Genomic DNA, 18,806 nt, shown 5'->3' on the forward strand with positions numbered 1-18,806 from the left:
TCTTTTATTATTTGGTTTTCTCCTCTGTTTTGTTAGAATACATCCTAAAGAAACTTATTCATGAAGGTATGTGGATGGTGATTTTATTTTTTAATGTTTGCATGGTTGTAAATTATTATTTTGCTATTATGAATGCTAGTTTGGCTGGGTAAAGAAACAAAATTATGTTTCTTCCAACTTTTCAAGGCTTCACCATCTTCTAACTTCTGTTGTTGCTCATGAGAATGAGTGTCTGATCTTGATTTGTTGATGCCTGAACTATTTGTTTTCTCTCTGAAATGATTAAAATTTTTAGTTATGCTTGATGCTTTGAAAATTTGTCATGGCATGTCTTAGTCTGAGTTTATTCTCCTTGCAGTTAACTCATTCAATGGAGCTAGGATAAATGTCTCCATTTGGGTGATTTTTCATTTATTCTCCTTGAAATTAGAAACCTTTTTAATTTGAAGGTACATATTTCCCTTCAATTGTGGGGAATTTTCTCCCATCTTTCGTAATTTATGCTCCTTTATTTTTCCCTGTTCCCTTTTTTGAAATGCCTATAAGGTGGTTGTTGAATTCTTGGGTTGATTCACTATGTGTGTTATCTTTTCTGTTATGCTTTTTTTATCTATTTGCCCATTTGCTTCATGTTCTGAGTAATTGTCTCAACTTTATTTTCCAACACTTCTATCTAGTTTGGTAATCATATATTTAAGTTCCAAGCACTAAGTTTTACAATTATTATTTTCTCATAATCTCTTAATTTTGTTTCATTTTTCTTTTTTTAAATGAGATGAAATTTACATATATTAGAGTACACTGATTTTAAGTGATCAGTTTGATGAGTTTTGATACATGTGAACAAATGTGACAAACACCACCCTAATCAAGATGTGAAACATTTGGACTACTCCAGAAAGTTCCTATGTTTCCCTCTCCAGTCCTGTCCCCAACCCCCCCCCCACCCAGCCAAAGCACTACAATTCTCTTTTTTATCACTATAGTTTAGAACTGTAGTTCTAGAACTACATTTAAATGGAGCCATAGGATATGAACTCTTATGTGTCTACTGCTTTCATCAACATAATATTTTTGAGATACATCCATATTTTGGCATGGTTGTTCCTTTTTTGTTGCTTTTGAAAGCATTTCATTGGATGAATATGCTACAACTTGTTTATCAATTCACTTGTATGATGTTTACATTACTTCCAGTTTGGGGCTGTTATGAGTAAAACTTCTGTGAACATTCTTGTACAAGTATTTTTATGGACAAATATTTTAAGTTTTCTTGGGTAAGTACCGAGTAGGAGTGGAATTTCTGAATCATAAGGGGTATTTTTAACTTTAGGACAGTTTTCCAAACAGTTTTTCAAAGTTCTTGTGTCATTTTAACACTACCATCAGCAGCAGAGTATCAGCTCCAGTTCCACGTTTTTCTCAACACTTGGTATTGCCAGTCATTCCAATTTTAGCCATTCTGGTAGGTGTGAAATGGTATGTTGTTGTGCTTTTAATTTGTACTTCCCTGCTGATTAATTATATTGAGAACTTTTTCATGTGCTTATTGTCTATTTGTATTCCTCCTTTGTGAAAAATACATGTTTCAGACTTTTATCTATTTTTGTTTTTCTATTTATTATTGAGTTGTAGGCATTCTTTATATATTCTAAGTCTATTATCATATATACAAACATACATATGATACATATACATCTATTTGATAAAAATGTCATATATAGATATAAATAATATTTTTCTTAACTTTGGCTTGGATATTTATTTTCTCAAATGTGACTTTTGATGTGCAGTGTTTTTAATTTTGATGAAGCCCACTTTATAAAGTTAATCTTTTATGACTTTTTTTTATTCTGCTTGAGAAATCTTTGCCTATCCTAAGGTTGCAAAAATATTCTGTGTTTTTTTTGGTGTTTTTTTTTTGTAGAAGACTTACAGTTTTAGCTTTTACATTTAGGTCTATAATCCATATCAAATTTTTGTGGATGTAGCAGTAGGAGTTGAGGTTAATTTTTTTCCATGTGGATGTCTTGTTTTAGCACCATTCGTTAAAAAGACTATCCTTTTCGTATTGGATTCATTGGCCTTTGTTGAAAATCAATTCATTGTATTTAAAAATGTTTTTCATTTTAAAATTTAAAAATTTTTTTCAATTTTTATGAAATATATTGTATATAGCACATATATATATAAATAGAGATATAGAATATGGGAATTATGGAGCATAATAATAATATGAACACCCTTAACCCACCAATTAAGAATAAGAATATTATTCAAAATTTTTGAAGCTTCTTATGGGTTATTCCCTAATCTTATGACTGTTTTTCATACAGTGGTAACCTTAGCCTCAGGTTTTTTTTTTTTAATTCCTTTAATTTTTGAATATATTCTTACCTCATATGTAAGTATTCCTGAATTATTTATTATTTAGCTTTTGTGGTTTTTAAATTTTATGAATATTGGCATAAGTTTTGTGTGACTTTTTTTCCTGCTCAACATTATATTTCTAGGATTCATCTATATTATTAAATGTTGCTATAGTTCGCTTGTTTTCCATCCTGTGTGTTCTTCCATCAGATGAATGTACCACGGTTTATTTAGCCATTCACCTGTGTGTGGACATTTAAGTTGTTTCCAGTTTAGAGATAATAGAAACAATACCACCCTGATCTTTCTTGTATGTTTCTGCTTGTGTATGTATGTAGGAGTTTCTGCAGGAACAAAATAGTGTCAAACTGTCTTCCAGAGTCATTGTACCAATTTACACTCTGTTTCTCCATAATCTAACATTGTATATTATCAGATTTCTTAATTTTTACTGTCTCACAGGTATAAATTCTCATGTGATTTTAATGAACAATTTCTTGAATATTAATGAGGTTGTTTATCTTCTCATATATGTTGGCAATTCCTTTTCATTCTTTTATGAAATATGTTTTTCCATACCTCCTTTTGTATATAATTGGTGTAATATCTTCTCAAAATTTTCTCAAAACTTTCTAAATATATTAGAGTTAGTTTTGGTTTGGGGTTTTTTCCATAAATTATTTTGGTTGCATCCAGGGCAGATTTTTTTTTTTTTGGTTTATTTTATTTTTTGCCTTTTATGCTATAGTCTTTCCTCAACTATCTGATGATTCCTGGACAGTTCATCATTTAAGAGTTAAGGAAGACTGTCTGGGAGCATTTTGTATGTGGATAGGCTTATTGACTGGAATACCCTGTTTTAGGATGGCTTGGTAGATAGCCAGATCTTAACTGGGGTCGTACAAATTCCAGAATTAAGAGGAGTTTGCTTTTGTCCACAGTGCTCATACCAACTATTTATTGTAATTCTCACACAGTTTATTTTATTTCTTTAGGGATGAACCATTTTGTTTTTTGTTTTTCTTTTGCTTAGAGGATAAATAACTGGCCAGTACTGGGGGGCTGGTAGCGAGTTGACTTTTCCGTTCTTCAGCCTTTCAAATTATCTTTCTCATTTCAAATTATCTTTCTCATTTCAAACCTTCTTCTGACTGCTGCTGTTCACCATTGTTCCTGCCTTCTATGAATCTGAAGCCTCTGAACTGAAGAGGCTGAGCAAAACTTCTTAACTGTATTATAGGTTGTAGCTTCCTTCTTTCTGTTTCTTGTGACAATACTCTTCCATATGCAAAATGCTTTACAGGAGTTTCTTCAAGTCTTTCATCAGCTCAAGGCCTTTTTCTGTCCTCTTCCTTGTTATGAGTTTATACATTTTAAAACAGTTCTTTTTAATGTTTTAATGAGGTTTCTGGGCAGACATATGAAAAGCAGTCTGTTAACTTGATTTAGAATTCCAGATTTTTATGGTAAAAGCTGAGAAGAGAAGAATGCAGTGCTTGACCAATGGAATGTCTTTTTCATGAGACACCTGGGTGAGAGAGATATTTTTTGTTGGAGGACCTTTTTTGTTGTGGTTGCCATAGTGTGATTCAGATTTTGGAGCAAGTTTTTTAATCTTCAGGCTGCTCCATGATAAAACTCTGGGGCACCATTTGCTTTGGAATCTATGCTGCTAGGACCCCTCAGGATCTACACATAGAACATCTATTTCTAACCTAGAGGCAATAACATCTGTCAAGATCATTGAGGGGATTAAAACATCACTTGTAAAGCACCTAGCACAGAAACAAAAATTGATTAGTTAAGTAACATTATAGTGCTGTCTATTATCTAGTTTAATTTTTATACTATTAATAGAGTCCTTGATTATTTAAAGTTTCTGGTTGGTATCCTTATTTCCTCTTTCCTGACTCCCCTCACTCTGAAAAAGGAAACTCTGTGGGTTATTCAAGCTTTAGGTAAAGAGAAGAGCCTTACTGATATGAATATGCAATAGCAAACTTCCTCTAAACTCTTAGAACTGTCAGACATCCTTGTAGAGGGAATGTTCTGTCTTTATATGCCATTGAAAATCTTTGATTTTGATTTAGAGCTGCAATATAAATTCATGATTGGGTGGTTTTTCCTCTTTGATATTGTCTTGAAATTTTTTAACTTTTTTTTTTTAACTGTAAAGTGTACAGATTGGCATTTTCCTCCAAGTTATATTAGTTATCATGTTTTGATCTATCAAAAACTTCTCTCCTTTTCTAGGTTATCTTGGAAAATCTAGGACTCCGAAAATGTTTCCCTTGAAGGATGCCGAAATGGGTGCCTTTACCTTCTTTGCCTCTGCTCTGCCACATGATGTTTGTGGAAGCAACGGGCTTCCTCTCACACCAAATTCCATCAAAATTTTAGGGCGCTTTCAAATCCTTAAGACCATCACCCACCCCAGACTGTGCCAGTATGTGGATATTTCTCGGGGAAAGCATGGTAAGTTGCTGTTGTTGTCTCCTATTTTGTGTTCTCTACCCTGTTCCCCTGGTTAGGTTATAATATACATTGTAAACATATAAAGTAATCAGTATGTGTGTGTACAAGTGCCTTCACCTTTCACTCTAGCCAAACTGCATCATTTGAGTTTTCCTTACTACATTTGAATGATTCATATTTCTTAGATCTGAGAATCAAGATTTTTGATTTCCTCTTTCAGGGAAGCCACCTATCCTCAAGCATTTCTTCACCTCTCTAAGAAGGAAGTGAAAGTTCTAAAGTTAGAAACTTTAGAATTGTCTATTAGAGTGTATTTTATGATTGAAAGTAATAATTTGGGTTAAGTTTCTTCAAATGAAAAGAGAGTCACTAATTTTTTTACCTCTTTGGAGCTGCATTAGTCTTTTCATATAGGATTTCATTTGGAAAAGTTGAACTGTATTGGTTAAAAAGTCAATGTTTCACCAGGAAGATGTTTACTGCCTTTTTTTCTTCCGTAGCCTGTATCTTAGTCCATTCTGGCTGCTAAAATAAGACACCATAAACCGAGTGGCTTATAAACAAGAAAGGTTTATTTCTAACAGTTCTGGAGATTAAGGCACCAGCAGATTCCACGTCTGGTGAGGCCCCCCTCTTCATTGACAGCCATCTTCTCACTGTAACCTCACATGGTGGGAGTGGGAAGGGAGTTCTCTCAGGCCTCTTTTGTAAGATCACTGATCCTGTTCAGGAGGGCTCCACCCTCATGACCTAATAACCTCCCAAAGCCCCACCCCCAAACACCATCACACTGAGGATTAGGTGTCAACATATGGATTTGGGTGGGGGGGACACAAATGTTCAATCTGTAGCACCCCTTGAAGGTGCTTATGTTAGCAATATTTTAATTATTTTAAAATTATTTTTGAAAGCTTAATTGCATGCTGAGGTTCCATTTCTTAGAATTATTTTAAATGCATCTCACTGAAATATATTTAATTTTTCTAAAAAAATGATTTATGAAAGTTAACCCTCTATACTTGCTGATATTGTCCTGTTTTTATTCCTACAAAATGGCATTTTCAGGTGTTTCAACCTAACATTAAAGACGCTCAAAAAATGCAAACTGTATTTCCTTTATTGTTTTGCTGAAAAACAGGCTAAATGATACTTTCAAGGTTATGCCTCTTAAAAAATAGTTGCTCTGAAAGTTTTCTAGACTGAGTAGAAAATGTTTTTTGTAATAAATATTATTGATGGCTAATATTTATTGAGTGTTTATTATATATTAGGCAGTATTCTAAGTATCCTAAGCTTTACATATTTTAATTAACTTAATGCTTACAACCTTACCATCAGGTAGAAACAGATAAGGAAATTGAGGCACAAAGTAATTAAGTAACTTCTGGCAAGTTTGTTGTTTAAAAACAAGCAAACAAAAAACCTTTTGCTAACGTTTTTATTTGATAAATGGCTTCAATGACATTAACTAAATTATAGAACTCATTTGGGGCTTTTTATATAATCGAATACTTGATAGATATTGTCAATCCCTGAATGCCTCAAACACCACCCCCCCAATCCAATTACAAATTCTAAAGAATTTCCGCTTGTGGGGTTGACCTAGTTCCAGAATCACTCCAAACTTAGCAATATAGTGGATCCTCATTATCATCTGTAGCGAGTAACCATAATTAGTATTGCTGTTTTACATCTGCAAATTTGTAGTATGCCTGCCTTCCCAAAGTCTTACCACTTTACTCAGTTCTTAGGACTTCTTCATTCTTGTATCCTGAAGTGCCCTTTATTTCTTCCCACTGTGTCTGGAAGCCTGTTTGGAGCATCACTTCATATGACTGGGGTCTTGCCTCTGTCCAGTTTTCCCTAGGCTTTCTTTTCATGGGATAATTGACTCAGTAGTCCTAGATACTTCTTGAGCTCCTTCTTTTCATCCCTCTATCTAAATGAGGCCCTGTAAACACTGAACTAGGAAAAACCTTATGACATAATCCCTTTGGGGAACACTACTGCTAACTGCCCAGGAACCTTCTATTTAGTTATAAATGTGAGATAGGAACTAATCTCCTTAGACACTGTTAGACTCTCTTAATGTAGAACCCAGCTCAACATCTAGGTAGTCTCTTCAGGCCCATCCACCATATTGCTGGTTACTCTGTTTCCCCTGCTTTCCCTGTTCCTGGATCTCAGCAGCCCTTTCTTCTAGGGACACACAGGTCATGGATGTGTGTAAAATTCATATATTTTAAGTTTGGCTGCCTGGAATGAAAATATCAATGATTGTCAAAAGGTTAGGGAATTTGATTATTTTTTTACTACTGGCAATGTTCATTGTCCTGAAAAGTTGTATGCATCGTAAGGTGTAAATAAATTAGAATAAGTGTAGATGTGAAGGTCTTTTTGTTCCAAAACATCCCAGTCATTTCAGTTGAATTTAATTTGAAAAGTTTGAAAAGGCTCTACTCAACAGTCTCCTTAGTGAACAACACATATTTCTCGATGACTTAATACCACGTGATTTTGGTTTGGGCTCCACTTAATTGTCTCCTCAAAGAATTTTGATTTTGGTTCCTTTCCCCCCTTTATTCTGTTCTTACTATACAGATATCTCACAGTTTGTCATTGTTGGTCTCCCACCTCCCCACCTTTCCCTTTTTACTTGGAGTAATGTGTGACATGTGGTCTGTTTTACTAACATTATGTTTTTACATGTTAGGTTAGCTCAGAAGTCAGGCTTTCACTGTTTCCTATGGATCATTCAAAATTGATTCAAGATGATGTTAGTTTCTTGCTAACTCAGCAGAATGATGTATTTAAACTCAAGAATAGTGTACATTAGAATTTGTGCCCTTGATTTATTAAAGAGAAGTTGAGTAAAATATCTTTAAAAGAAAAAAGCCAATAAAGCATGAAAATACTTAAGTTAACAAACTTAATCTTTTTCTTTTGAACTTGAAATCTCAGCAGTTTTAGAAGCAGAATAAGGATTATAAATGGTAATACATTCAATTTTATTTGGTATTGGTTATCCAGAAATCTTTTGTTTATTGCTAGGAAAATCAAGAACAAAATTATTTTAACTAATAGATTTGAAATTTAGGTAGAGAATAATAGAATTGTTAAGAACCTGTAAAATATTGTATTCTATATCTCTAGCTGCATATATTATTTCAACCTAAGTGTCTATATCAGTTTAGAGTTCCATCAAAGAAACAAAACCAGTAGGAGATAGATAGCTAGATAGCTACACAGATATAGATTAATTGCTTGGAATTGGTTTATGTGATTTTGGAGTTGGGTAGGCTCATCTGAAATCCATCGGGCAGGTCATCAAGGACAAGCTGAAGTTTTAGACAACAGCTGAAGTCACAGTCCAAGTGTGGAGTTTCTTCTCCAGAGAAGAGTCGATTCTGCTCTTAAGGCCTTTACAACTGATTGAATCAGGATCACCCAGATTATCTAGGATAATCTTCCTTACTTAAAGTAAACTAATTGTAGATTTCATTTATTAAATGCCTTCACAGTAACACCTAGATTAGTGTTTGAATAACTGGAGACTATAGCCTAGCCATGTTGACTCATAAAACTGACAGTCACAGTAACCTAGTAACAATACTGTTTTTTAAGCACAGAATTTTTCTTTATCAGTTTTACTGTATAAATATTTATTTAGAGATTCTCTTTAAAAAGTAATGAGCTAGTCTCAGTTTTTAATGTGAATAACAAAAGAATGATGCAGTAACTATATTCTAATAACCTTTCATGTTTTAACGCATTTACAATTTACCTCTTTCTTTAAGTTAAAAAAGTTTCTTTTAATCTTTCAATCTGTTTTAGTCCCTCTTTTTATTCAACTACTTTATTATCTGTCTTGCTTAATACTGTACTCTCTTCCATTTCTTAGCATTGACTGACTTAAAACATACAGTTCAAACTGTATGTACACTACAGCTATACTTGGCATTCATCAACTGTTAGAAGAAAGATTATTTCACGGTTCTTGTATGTTCTACTCTTTAAAGTTCATCTTGGTGTCACATTTGTTTTTTATAAATAATGCCACTACATTGCTGACTTATATTTGGCACATTATGATTCTCAAATATTTCTGTCATATTTTATTCTGTGAAACTCTATTATTTTATAACAAACAGAAGTTATTTTCAAACAGTGGTCCTGAGTTTCAGAATGAAGACTAACGATTTTTTGAAAAAACTGGTTCATATTGGAAACATTGTTTTGGTATACACTCTATTACCTCTGGGAGAATCTTTGATATTCTGCCAGGGATTATGGTTCTGCTGTCTTACAGTAATACTTTAAAGGTCCATAATATCCTAAAGCTTTGGCAAACTCTGGCTTATGATATTTTGAAGGCGTTTCCTGAAGAAGCCTGATAATTTTTTTTTCCTAAATCATTTTAAGCCTGACAAATTTTAGGCTAATGCCAAACACTTTGAAAATCCTTCATAGATATGGAGACTTATGAATATATAATTTAAAATTATTCATTAATGGGGTATGCACATTTTAACATATTCTGATGGTTTTGTTTTACATTAAAATCAGTGCTATTGTGGTGTTATTATGCCTAGTTTACAACATAGGCATATACTTTCCTACGCAGGACATACTTCTGTTTAGACAATGACTGTCATTATGTGAGACTCATTCATTTCTAATGGCTACATTGAGCCTTTGCTCAAGTTAACTCATTTAACAAGTATTTTTAAATTAGATGCTTATATGTTTGAGGTATGATTCTAGACACTGGGGATGCATTTTGAACAAGACCAATATCCTTCCTGCCATCATGAAATGCATTATCTAGTAGAGAACAAAGGCATTAGATTAAAATGTATACAAATCTTTAGGAGTTGAAATAAGTGCTACAAAAGAAAAGTACATTGTGGAATAGATTATATGATAGGAGGAGCAAATTGATTTGGGGGGACCAGGAAAGTGTTTCTGGAGGAAATCACATTTAACTGAGTAATGAATAATAATAGCTAACTCTTAGGGCTTCTTATGTGCCAGGTTCTTATTATGTATTAACTCATTTCAATCTCACAACAGCTCTATGAGGTAGGTACTGTTGTTTTACGGAAGAGGAAACCTTGGCATAGAGAGGTTAGCAAACTCCCCCAAGGTCACATAACTAATGAGTATTAAACCTAAAATTTGAGCCCAGACAGAATAGTCTGTGCTCTTAACCACTATGTTTCATGATAGGAGTTAACTGGGAGAAGGAACAAGGAAGATCATTTTAGGCAATGGTAATCCATGTGCTAGTATTTTAAGGTAGGAAAGGGGAAGGAAGACCAGTGTAACTGGAAGTTGGTGAGTGACAGACAAAATAACAAAAAATAAAGCTAGAGAGGGAGTTACGTATTCAGATTTATTATTATATTATCACTTAGATTTTAGTATGAAAATATGTTGGAGGGGGAATAAGAATTAATATGAGAAGATTAGTTAAGAGATTGTTGTAGTAATCTAATGAGGGATGATGTTGGATTGGACCCAGATTGTGGCAGATGGAGCAAACTTTACAGATTCTGGAAACATTTGGGAAATAGAAATAGCAGGGCTTTTTCTTTGGATTTGAGAAAGGGAGATTACTCCTAAATTTGTAGCTGGAGCAGCTGGCAGGATAGTGGTACCATTTACTGAAACAGTACTAAAGGGAAAGGCTTAAGGAGCAAAATATAAATTCAGTTTGAGTTCTGTTGTGTTTGAGGTAACTTTTATATTAAAGTGAGAAACTGGCTATAAAAGCCTGGAGTTCAGAAGAGAGTTCTGGGCTTGAGATAAAATTTAAGAGTCTTTCAACCTTGGAAGTAAATAAGGAGAAAACACAGTCTGAAGACCCAGAATCAAAGGTGGAGGCACTAGAAGCATTTAAGTTTGGGTAGAAGAGGTACCAGTCTACAGAGGAGACTGAGGAGGGGTAGCCAGATAGGTGTAAGGAAAACTGACAAAATGTGGTAAGAGGGAAAACAAAGGAATGCTGCTTCCCATTTTGGTTTTCTGACAATATTATTTGCTTTTTCCTTCTAGAACTTCACAGTTATGCTAAATTGCTTGGAATCCAACTTTGCATGCTCTTTTCTTTATTGAATTGAAGAACTAGAACTTTTATCTCAACTTTCTTTCCTATTTTTTTTCCTTTTTTTCCCCTCATTAAATGTTCTTTCAAATTTAATTTTCTTTAAGTTCCTGTTTAGATCACTTGGAGTTTTTTTCTGAAAATGATAGTTTTCATTTATAGTTTTAAAATTTTGTGTTTCAGATCATTCTGTATAATGCCACCACCTCAGTTTGAGCTTCCAAGATGTGACCCATACAATATCCTGCCCTCACACCTCACATGATTGCCTGTGTACCATTGTCCTTCATCTCTACTCCCAGCAGGCAAGACCGTACCTTGAATCAGTCCTTCCCATCTTCTCTCATTTTTCTACCTTTGCCGTTTTTCATTTTCACCAAACCTCCTTGCAGTTATCACTATTTCTGGTCCCTTTTCACCTTTACTTCTTTATCTTGTCTTAGCTTGCCATCTGTATTATGTGTTTACCTTCTTCCTTATCTTAGAACTCATTTTGCATAGATATTCATAGTACCCCAATTTCTTTCTCCTGAAATAACCTTATCAAATCTCCAGCCACTTGTGAGCCCAGTTGTGCTTTTCTCTCACTCCTCTTACATTCTTTCATCTAAAAAGGAAAAGAGTTTGTTGATCTGCTACTGTGTCAGACAACGTGTTAGTCACTTAGGTAACTGATGATTACATTAAAAATGTATAGACCTTCAAAACTGTGCTGTCTTATTCTTAAACAGTTGATCTGTTGGAAAATAAAAATTACATCATGATATAGATTGTGCCCACCAAAATTTTATATTATTACTAATCTCAGCAGGCCCCATGATGCTACAAATAACCCCAAGTTGATTTTCTGTTCTTTCTCCATAGTCATGATTCAGAACATTTCTACTTTTCTCAAATTTCTGAACTCAGTTTCAAAGACCTTATGTTTGAACCAGACCGTCAAGACAATTTGTCCCTAGCTCCCAATTTCCCCTTCACTTCAAAATTTCTTTATATCTTCATCCAAGCTTTTTCTTCTCCTAGTCTGTGTCAGAAGAAGGATTGCTTCTTTTTGCCAAAGGTAAACTTTTCCAGCTGTTCTTCCTGATGCACATGGGAGAAATTCTAGAGAAAAACACAAGATGAAAAGAAATTGTTATTTAATGTGTTGTTTTATTACACATTTATCCTGTTATTCTACATATTTGATTTTTATGTAGTTAATGTAGACTTTGAAAAGCTCTTTTAAAATATCATTTGTACTATATGTTAATAACTTTAGTGGGGTATATTATTTTGTTATTAAAACATAGTGTTAATCAAATATAAAGTAGAGTTGGTGTTTTTTTTTACTCAGAGAGACTGGTGGTGGTGGCTGAACACTGTGAACAGAGTCTAGAAGACTTGCTTCGAGAAGGGAAACCCGTGAGGTACTGTATAATATCAGGACAATTACATGAAAAGCAGAAATTGGCAAACAAAAGGCATTTTAACTAGAAACTGCAGGATTTTAGTTTCTTCTGTTACTTGTTTAATGATAAAATCCAGGTGTAAATTTTCATTTTAGGAAATTTAATTCACAGGCCTCATAGAAATTCAACATTGACATTATCCAGTGTTCAGCTTTTGTGAGGTAAGCATTCTGCAAGGTACTTGACAAAAAATTACTAAAGAGGATATACAGGAAAATTTGAAATCGTTTAGTACCAAGCATTTCTCTAGCTGAGTTTAAGAGTATTTCCTGAGAGAAGTACATGGTAGCTTCTCACAGGACACTGGTATTCTTAGGGACATAGTGAACTGTGTAGAAGGCTAGATTGAAGAATAGAGAGAAATAATAATCATGGCTTGGGTGGAATATAATCATACAGTTTAAATTCAGTTATTTCAATGACACATGAAATTTACTTTCTAAGGCATTTTTGGCAAGAAAAGTGGTCTAAACTTTCTTACAAATATACTATTAAATGAGCTTCTTCACAGATTTTCTGAAATTATCTTAAAATTATGAAAAATGTTTCTTTAATGAATTAAGTTATACTAAACCAATGAAAAATATTTGCCATGAGCCTTTATAGGATTGTAATTATCCATCCTAGATTAAAGAAATACTCTTATTCTTGGTCAATACTCTTTAATCATTGCTGTATTATAGATGAAGATAAATCTTTTGCAAGGGAGGAAAAATGTGTATCTTACTAAATGGTAGTAATTCAATAGCAGCAAAACAAATAAATTGAATAAAAGTACTTTCCTTGCTACTTTAAATGGTTTGGTTTTAAGTGGTCGCTGGAATGGAAGATGCAGATATCAAGTATCCAGTTGCCTCACTTGCTTTTTTAGAAAAGTCTAATCTGACCATGGTGATAAAAGTGACTTTTCTATATATTTAACCTAACTTAGTAAATATGTTTTTATAGGTATAATTTTTGCATGTCACAAATCTTTAATTGTATTTTTTTAAGAACATATTACTCTTTGCCCACCAGTTTAAATTTACACTTTAATTTATAGGCCACTAATACAAAAAAAAAAAAAGTTCTCTGTGAAAGCTAGTTGACATTAAAATTGAAAACCAATTGTAGTCATGTCTTTAGGAATTTTAACTGAGTTTGGGTTAAATTTGTATAAAGATTTACAATGCAATATGTATGATGAAAAAACCACTAACTAGCTAGGCAGCCTTGGACCGGTCTCTTAATCATTTTCCATATCTGTAGAACAAGGAGTTTTACTTGAACTAGGGATCATTCTAGAGGAAGTTATTGTCAACTTTATATTGTATTTACTATGAATTACATGTGATAATATATTAATCAATTGCCTTTATAAGCATATGTTTTCTTATACTAATATATTATACTAGTATATTAACCTACTATTCCCCATTACTTAAATGGTAGATTTTTTTGACAGAAGAACCCATGACAAGTCTAAGTGTAAAATTCAGTGCTATAATATAAAAGGCAAGTTGTTTTAGAAACATCTATTTTATGATCCAGCAATCCTCCTCCTAGGTAGAGGATCTCCTTAAATTTGTGCCCAAGAGGTACATCATTTGCCTCCCTGTAGTTCCAGCCCTGCTTTGGCATTTAATCAAGAGAAAGGAAAAATGCATGCCCACCAAAATATTTGCACAAGTATGTTCCCAGAAACATTATTCATAGTAGCCCCAAACTGGGAAGAACTCAAATGTCCATCAGTGGGAGAATGGGTAAGCAGATTGTGGTATATTAAACAACAATAAAATGGAATAAACTACTGATACAACAACATGATGAACCTTAGAAATATTATGCTGAGCAAAAGAAGCCAGACACAAAAATCATATTCTTCCATTTATATGAAGTTCTAGAACAATCAAAACTCAACTACGGTGATAGATGTAAAAATAGTGCTTAACTCTGGTTGGGAAGAGGGCAGTACAAGTACTGATTCAAAATAGCCTTGACTGAACTCTCTGGGGAATGGAAATTTTTACATCTTGATTAGGATATTATTTACATGGTGCATGTTCTTGCAAAACTTGTCAAAATTCACTGATGTATACATTTAAGACTGTGCATTTTGCCTATGTAAGTTATACCTCAAAAATTTTTTAAAAGCCTGTTGAGTTATTTACTTGGCTTGAGTTGTGAGTCTCTCATATAGCAACAGTGTTATGTTGTTAATGAAGATGCTTCATCCAGTGGCATACTTGTTTGTATTTCTTTGTTTCTATAAGAAGAAATAGCATGAATTAGTTATTGCTGCTTAACAAATTACCTCAACAATTAGCAGCTTAAAACAATAATAAACATTTATCAATTTATACAATTTCCCTGGGTCAGGTATTCAAGAACATTTAGCTGGGTGGTTTTAGCTCAGGATCTCATGACATTGCAGTATATCAGCTGGGGCTGTAGTCATCTGAAAGCTTGACTGGGGATTCAGTCAACTGTTTCTAAGTTAGCTCACTCATTTGGTGCCAGTTGTTGACAGGAGGTTTATTTCCTCCCTACCTTGAGGGCCTTTCCATAGACCTCTTGGCTATTCTCACAATATAGTGGTTGGCTTCTCTCAGAGTGAGTGAGTGAGCAATCTAAGAGATGAGAGAAAGCAAGGTGGAAGCAGCAATGCCTTTTATGACCTCTCCTGAGGAGCCACACATTGCTATAGCTCATTGGATACAGAGGTCAGCCATTAATTCTATTCAGTGTGGGAGAGGGCGACACAAGAATGTAAATTCCAGGAGTCAGGGGGCATTGGAGCATCTTGGAGTCTGGCTGTCACAGAAGTCTTGGAGATCATACAAGTACTAAAAAAAAAAAAAAAAAAAAAGGGAAAAGGTAGGAATGAAATACTAAATCAACATTAACACTAACTGGAAAATAAAGTTCCTAAAATTATTCAATACTCATTAGGGTACTTGGGACAGAAAAAAGGAAGAAGTTTACACTATGAAAAGAGGACAGATTATTAAGGGAATACCCAGAAGTACCAGAGGACTTAGCTATGCTATGATTAGAATTGCTCTACATCATGTAAGTTGACGTTACCCATGGTCTTGTGCTCCCAGCCATTCCAGAGGACTCTACAAGCCACAAGTAGAGTAGGTCTTGTCATCAGGATGGTAGTAACTGTAGGATGTTCCTTCTGATCTCCACATTTCCCTCTTTGCCCATATCTGTCCTTCCTTTACTTACTGAAAAGAACTAAAGGAGAGAGAAGCTGGTGACTCAGAAGACAAATTTCCATTTTCATAATTTTACCTCACTCTACCCTTTTACTTTATTTACTTTTGATTGTACTATATAAGGATATAATTGCCATTGCTTTGTCAATAAGATTAAATCCATTAGCTCATGAAAAGTTTTACTTTTCTGTGCTTGTCATCATTTATCATTGTTTTAGAGATAATAAATCTCATAGCAATGGATACCAGTAGCCTCAACAGTGTAAAGGTATAAAGAAGCCACCTTTCTTCAATGCCCTTGTATATGTCTTCATGAGGATAAAATGTTATAGATGGAAGCATATTCTTTGAGTAGGTAGCAGAACATCAATAGGATTAAATGCAGATTTCATACTGTCTTTCATGACATTTACGTAGTCTTTTTCATTTATTTAAAATAGAACATATAGTAGTCTTATGGGTCTTTGTAATTTCTTCAAGTGAGATATTTTTAAACATTTTTGTAAAGTATGTATTGTTTTTAATCATTCTGGTAATAGATTAAAATTCAATATTTTCCTTGTTCATTTTGGGATATAACATTCAGCACTTACTGCCTTTGAGTAGAAATGATTCTGTCAGGTTCAGTTCCAAGTTGTTATCTGATCCATCCATCTAAATTAGCTTTGTTGAAAACTATTTGACTTTCCACATATTTGGATTACATTAGTCTCCAATACCAGAGCAGGTTTCATGTGCAGAATTGATGTGTTACAGTTTTAATTAATTCTATAACCTATTTATGGAAAAGTGAGAAGATGTTCTTATGGCTTATAAATCAGTTCTTTCCCCTACTGCCAAAAGTAAGCACCCTGCACCTGTAAGAAAGGCTGATGCAAAGTAAACAGGAAATCTATTTAGATGGGATTGCTATTTGAGATCCATGATTTTTACTTGTACATCTGTCTCTAACTGTTGCAAAACTGTAAGCTGCCAGTTGTCTGGTAGTTATTTGCAGTTCATTGTCCAAACTTAAGCATCATTTAAGGCATATATCTTACTGGATTTATATTTTGAAGAAAATTTTACGTCTTCTGTAAAATTTGTGGGATGGGGGATAGAGGAATGAAAACTAGAAACTTAGAGAACAGTCTTGTATCAATTTACTCCCTAACTTTTTTCATGATAAATTTAGTATCACTTAATTAAGCAATATTGTACTAAAACATTATGGTAGTAATTCGTATTACAAATGTATTGTAACTTAAGACTGTCTTGAGGTTTCAGATCTCACTAGAAAATTAAGTGTTCTTTCTTGTTATAATTTTAATAGCCATAAAACCCTTTTGAGAATTCATGTTATCCAAACCAAAAATAATAATTTTGTGCTATGACCTGGAGCTTATAATTGAATCAGTCTTTTATGAAATAATGTTATTTTGTGAGGGTAGTTTGCTAACCTGGTTTGAAAGAGAAAACTCATTTTCTTTAGAGTCTATTCAAGCTTGAATATGAGGAATTAATTTTGGAGAAAGCTTCTCTCTTTTATATGTTACTTGTGCCAGAGTTCTCTCTTGCCAGTATCCTCTCCAGTTTCAGTTAAATGATCAAAATTATTTGCTGGAAACATAGAAGCATGGAATTCAATTAAACTCTTACAACCAGTACATTTCAAGAAAAAAAGTACAGCGTTTGAAAGATTTGTTTGAAATCATCTCATATTTGGTGCCTGTGAATCTATTTAATTGCTACCCTAAAGCCAGATTCAAGGTACTGAAAAGTGGAGAAATTTAAATTTCATCTCATTTCTAAAATATTTTCCAGAAAATGTTAAAAAAGAGATATACCTTTTGTCACTCCTATTAAAACAAGCATGAGGGAAATGGTTTGTCTTTTAAGTCTAGGTGCTATTTGGAAAGCATTTCCCGTTTGTGTTATTCAGAGCATGTACTTTTTCTTAATCTATAAAAGTGCCAGCAAGTATAGTTCATAGACAGATATTCAGCAGAGTTTTGGCACTTGCAGTAAAGCTCCTGCATTGTCCTTACATTTGCAAGTGAAGGCAGGGTGAGTAGTGCAGGCAAGTTTCTTTAATAAAATGTAGTTTGTCATATGTTTTTAGGGTTATGGTTTTGAAAATTTACCAGAGAACCATCAACATTGCAGAGGTTATACATGAGACTTTGATGGGAAGCAGGCTATGTCTGCAGCTGTTCACTAGCTTGATGGAAAACATGATCTGACTTACTCGGATGAGTAAGTTTTATTTGCCCTTATTAAATGATTGCCTACTCACTGAATTAGATACTCCAAAGAATTTTGAACACATTCTAGAATATGCTCCACAGATGGATAATGAGCCACGGGTCATAGTCATCAGAAATAGATAGTAGATACTCTTATTTTAGAATATAACCTGGTGGTAGAAGTTAAGGCTCTCATACATTTTTTGCCTTCAATGGCCCTAGTTTCAAAATGCATTTGAAATTACCACAGTATAGTCAAGTAACTTAAAGATTTATATAACTGATGTATATTTTTCTTCCAGTTTTACTTGTCTTGTTTAAAGACAGAAAATAATACCAAAAAAAGATGCTTTTCACCAGGCATGGAATCTTGCAGCGATCTTTTGCTTTCTCCCTCTCTTGTATCCTTTATCCTATTTGCCAGTCAAGTATTGTTAATACCACCTCAGTGATACTTCTCTTGTCTCTGCTGTCCTCTACATTGTTTAATTCAGGCTTCATTAACAAAGAGCTTGACTATTGCATTGCAGCATTCTCCTAACTGGTCTTCCTGCTTTTAGTCTTTCCATACTCCAGTTACTCCTACTTTCTGCTGCTATATTAATATTGTTGTAGATGAGTCCATTCCCTGCTCAAAAACATTTTGTGGTTCTCCATTTGTGTGTGTGTGTGTGTGAAGAAAATGCATTTTATAGGCATAGGACCTGACTTCAAACTCTCTAAATTACTTCCAGAGTATCTAAATTGTTCAAGTATTTTCATTGTTGCCAATACATGGTTGAAGAAATTGAGTGCCAGAGAATTGAAATATACCTTGTTGAAGACCAAGCTGTCTTTTTGCCCAGTGTAGATAGCACAGTGTACATAACACTTCTTCAAGTAATTGACTTACCTCTGTCTGCCTGTATACCATACCACTGAACCAAAGCACAAATTGTATTTTTCGCCTCCAAATTCCTTTATTACATTGTATCTC

At 33.8% G+C, this 18,806-nt stretch overlaps 1 protein-coding gene across 2 annotated transcripts in view; it reads left to right on the plus strand.

Annotated features, from left to right (window-relative positions):
• The window catches only part of TBCK (TBC1 domain containing kinase), a 236,208-nt gene that overhangs the window by 2,561 nt on the left and 214,841 nt on the right, over nucleotides 1-18,806 (plus strand). For both annotated transcript variants that reach the window (XM_061191187.1, XM_061191186.1), the window contains exons 2-3: nucleotides 4,624-4,845; nucleotides 12,288-12,360. In XM_061191187.1, the coding sequence (XP_061047170.1) occupies nucleotides 4,653-4,845; nucleotides 12,288-12,360 (266 nt within the window). In that variant the 5' untranslated portion in view covers nucleotides 4,624-4,652. The remainder of the gene's footprint in view (nucleotides 1-4,623; nucleotides 4,846-12,287; nucleotides 12,361-18,806) is intronic.

This window comes from Eubalaena glacialis, chromosome 5, assembly GCF_028564815.1.
Source record: "Eubalaena glacialis isolate mEubGla1 chromosome 5, mEubGla1.1.hap2.+ XY, whole genome shotgun sequence".
NCBI classification, from domain to species: Eukaryota; Metazoa; Chordata; class Mammalia; order Artiodactyla; family Balaenidae; genus Eubalaena; species Eubalaena glacialis.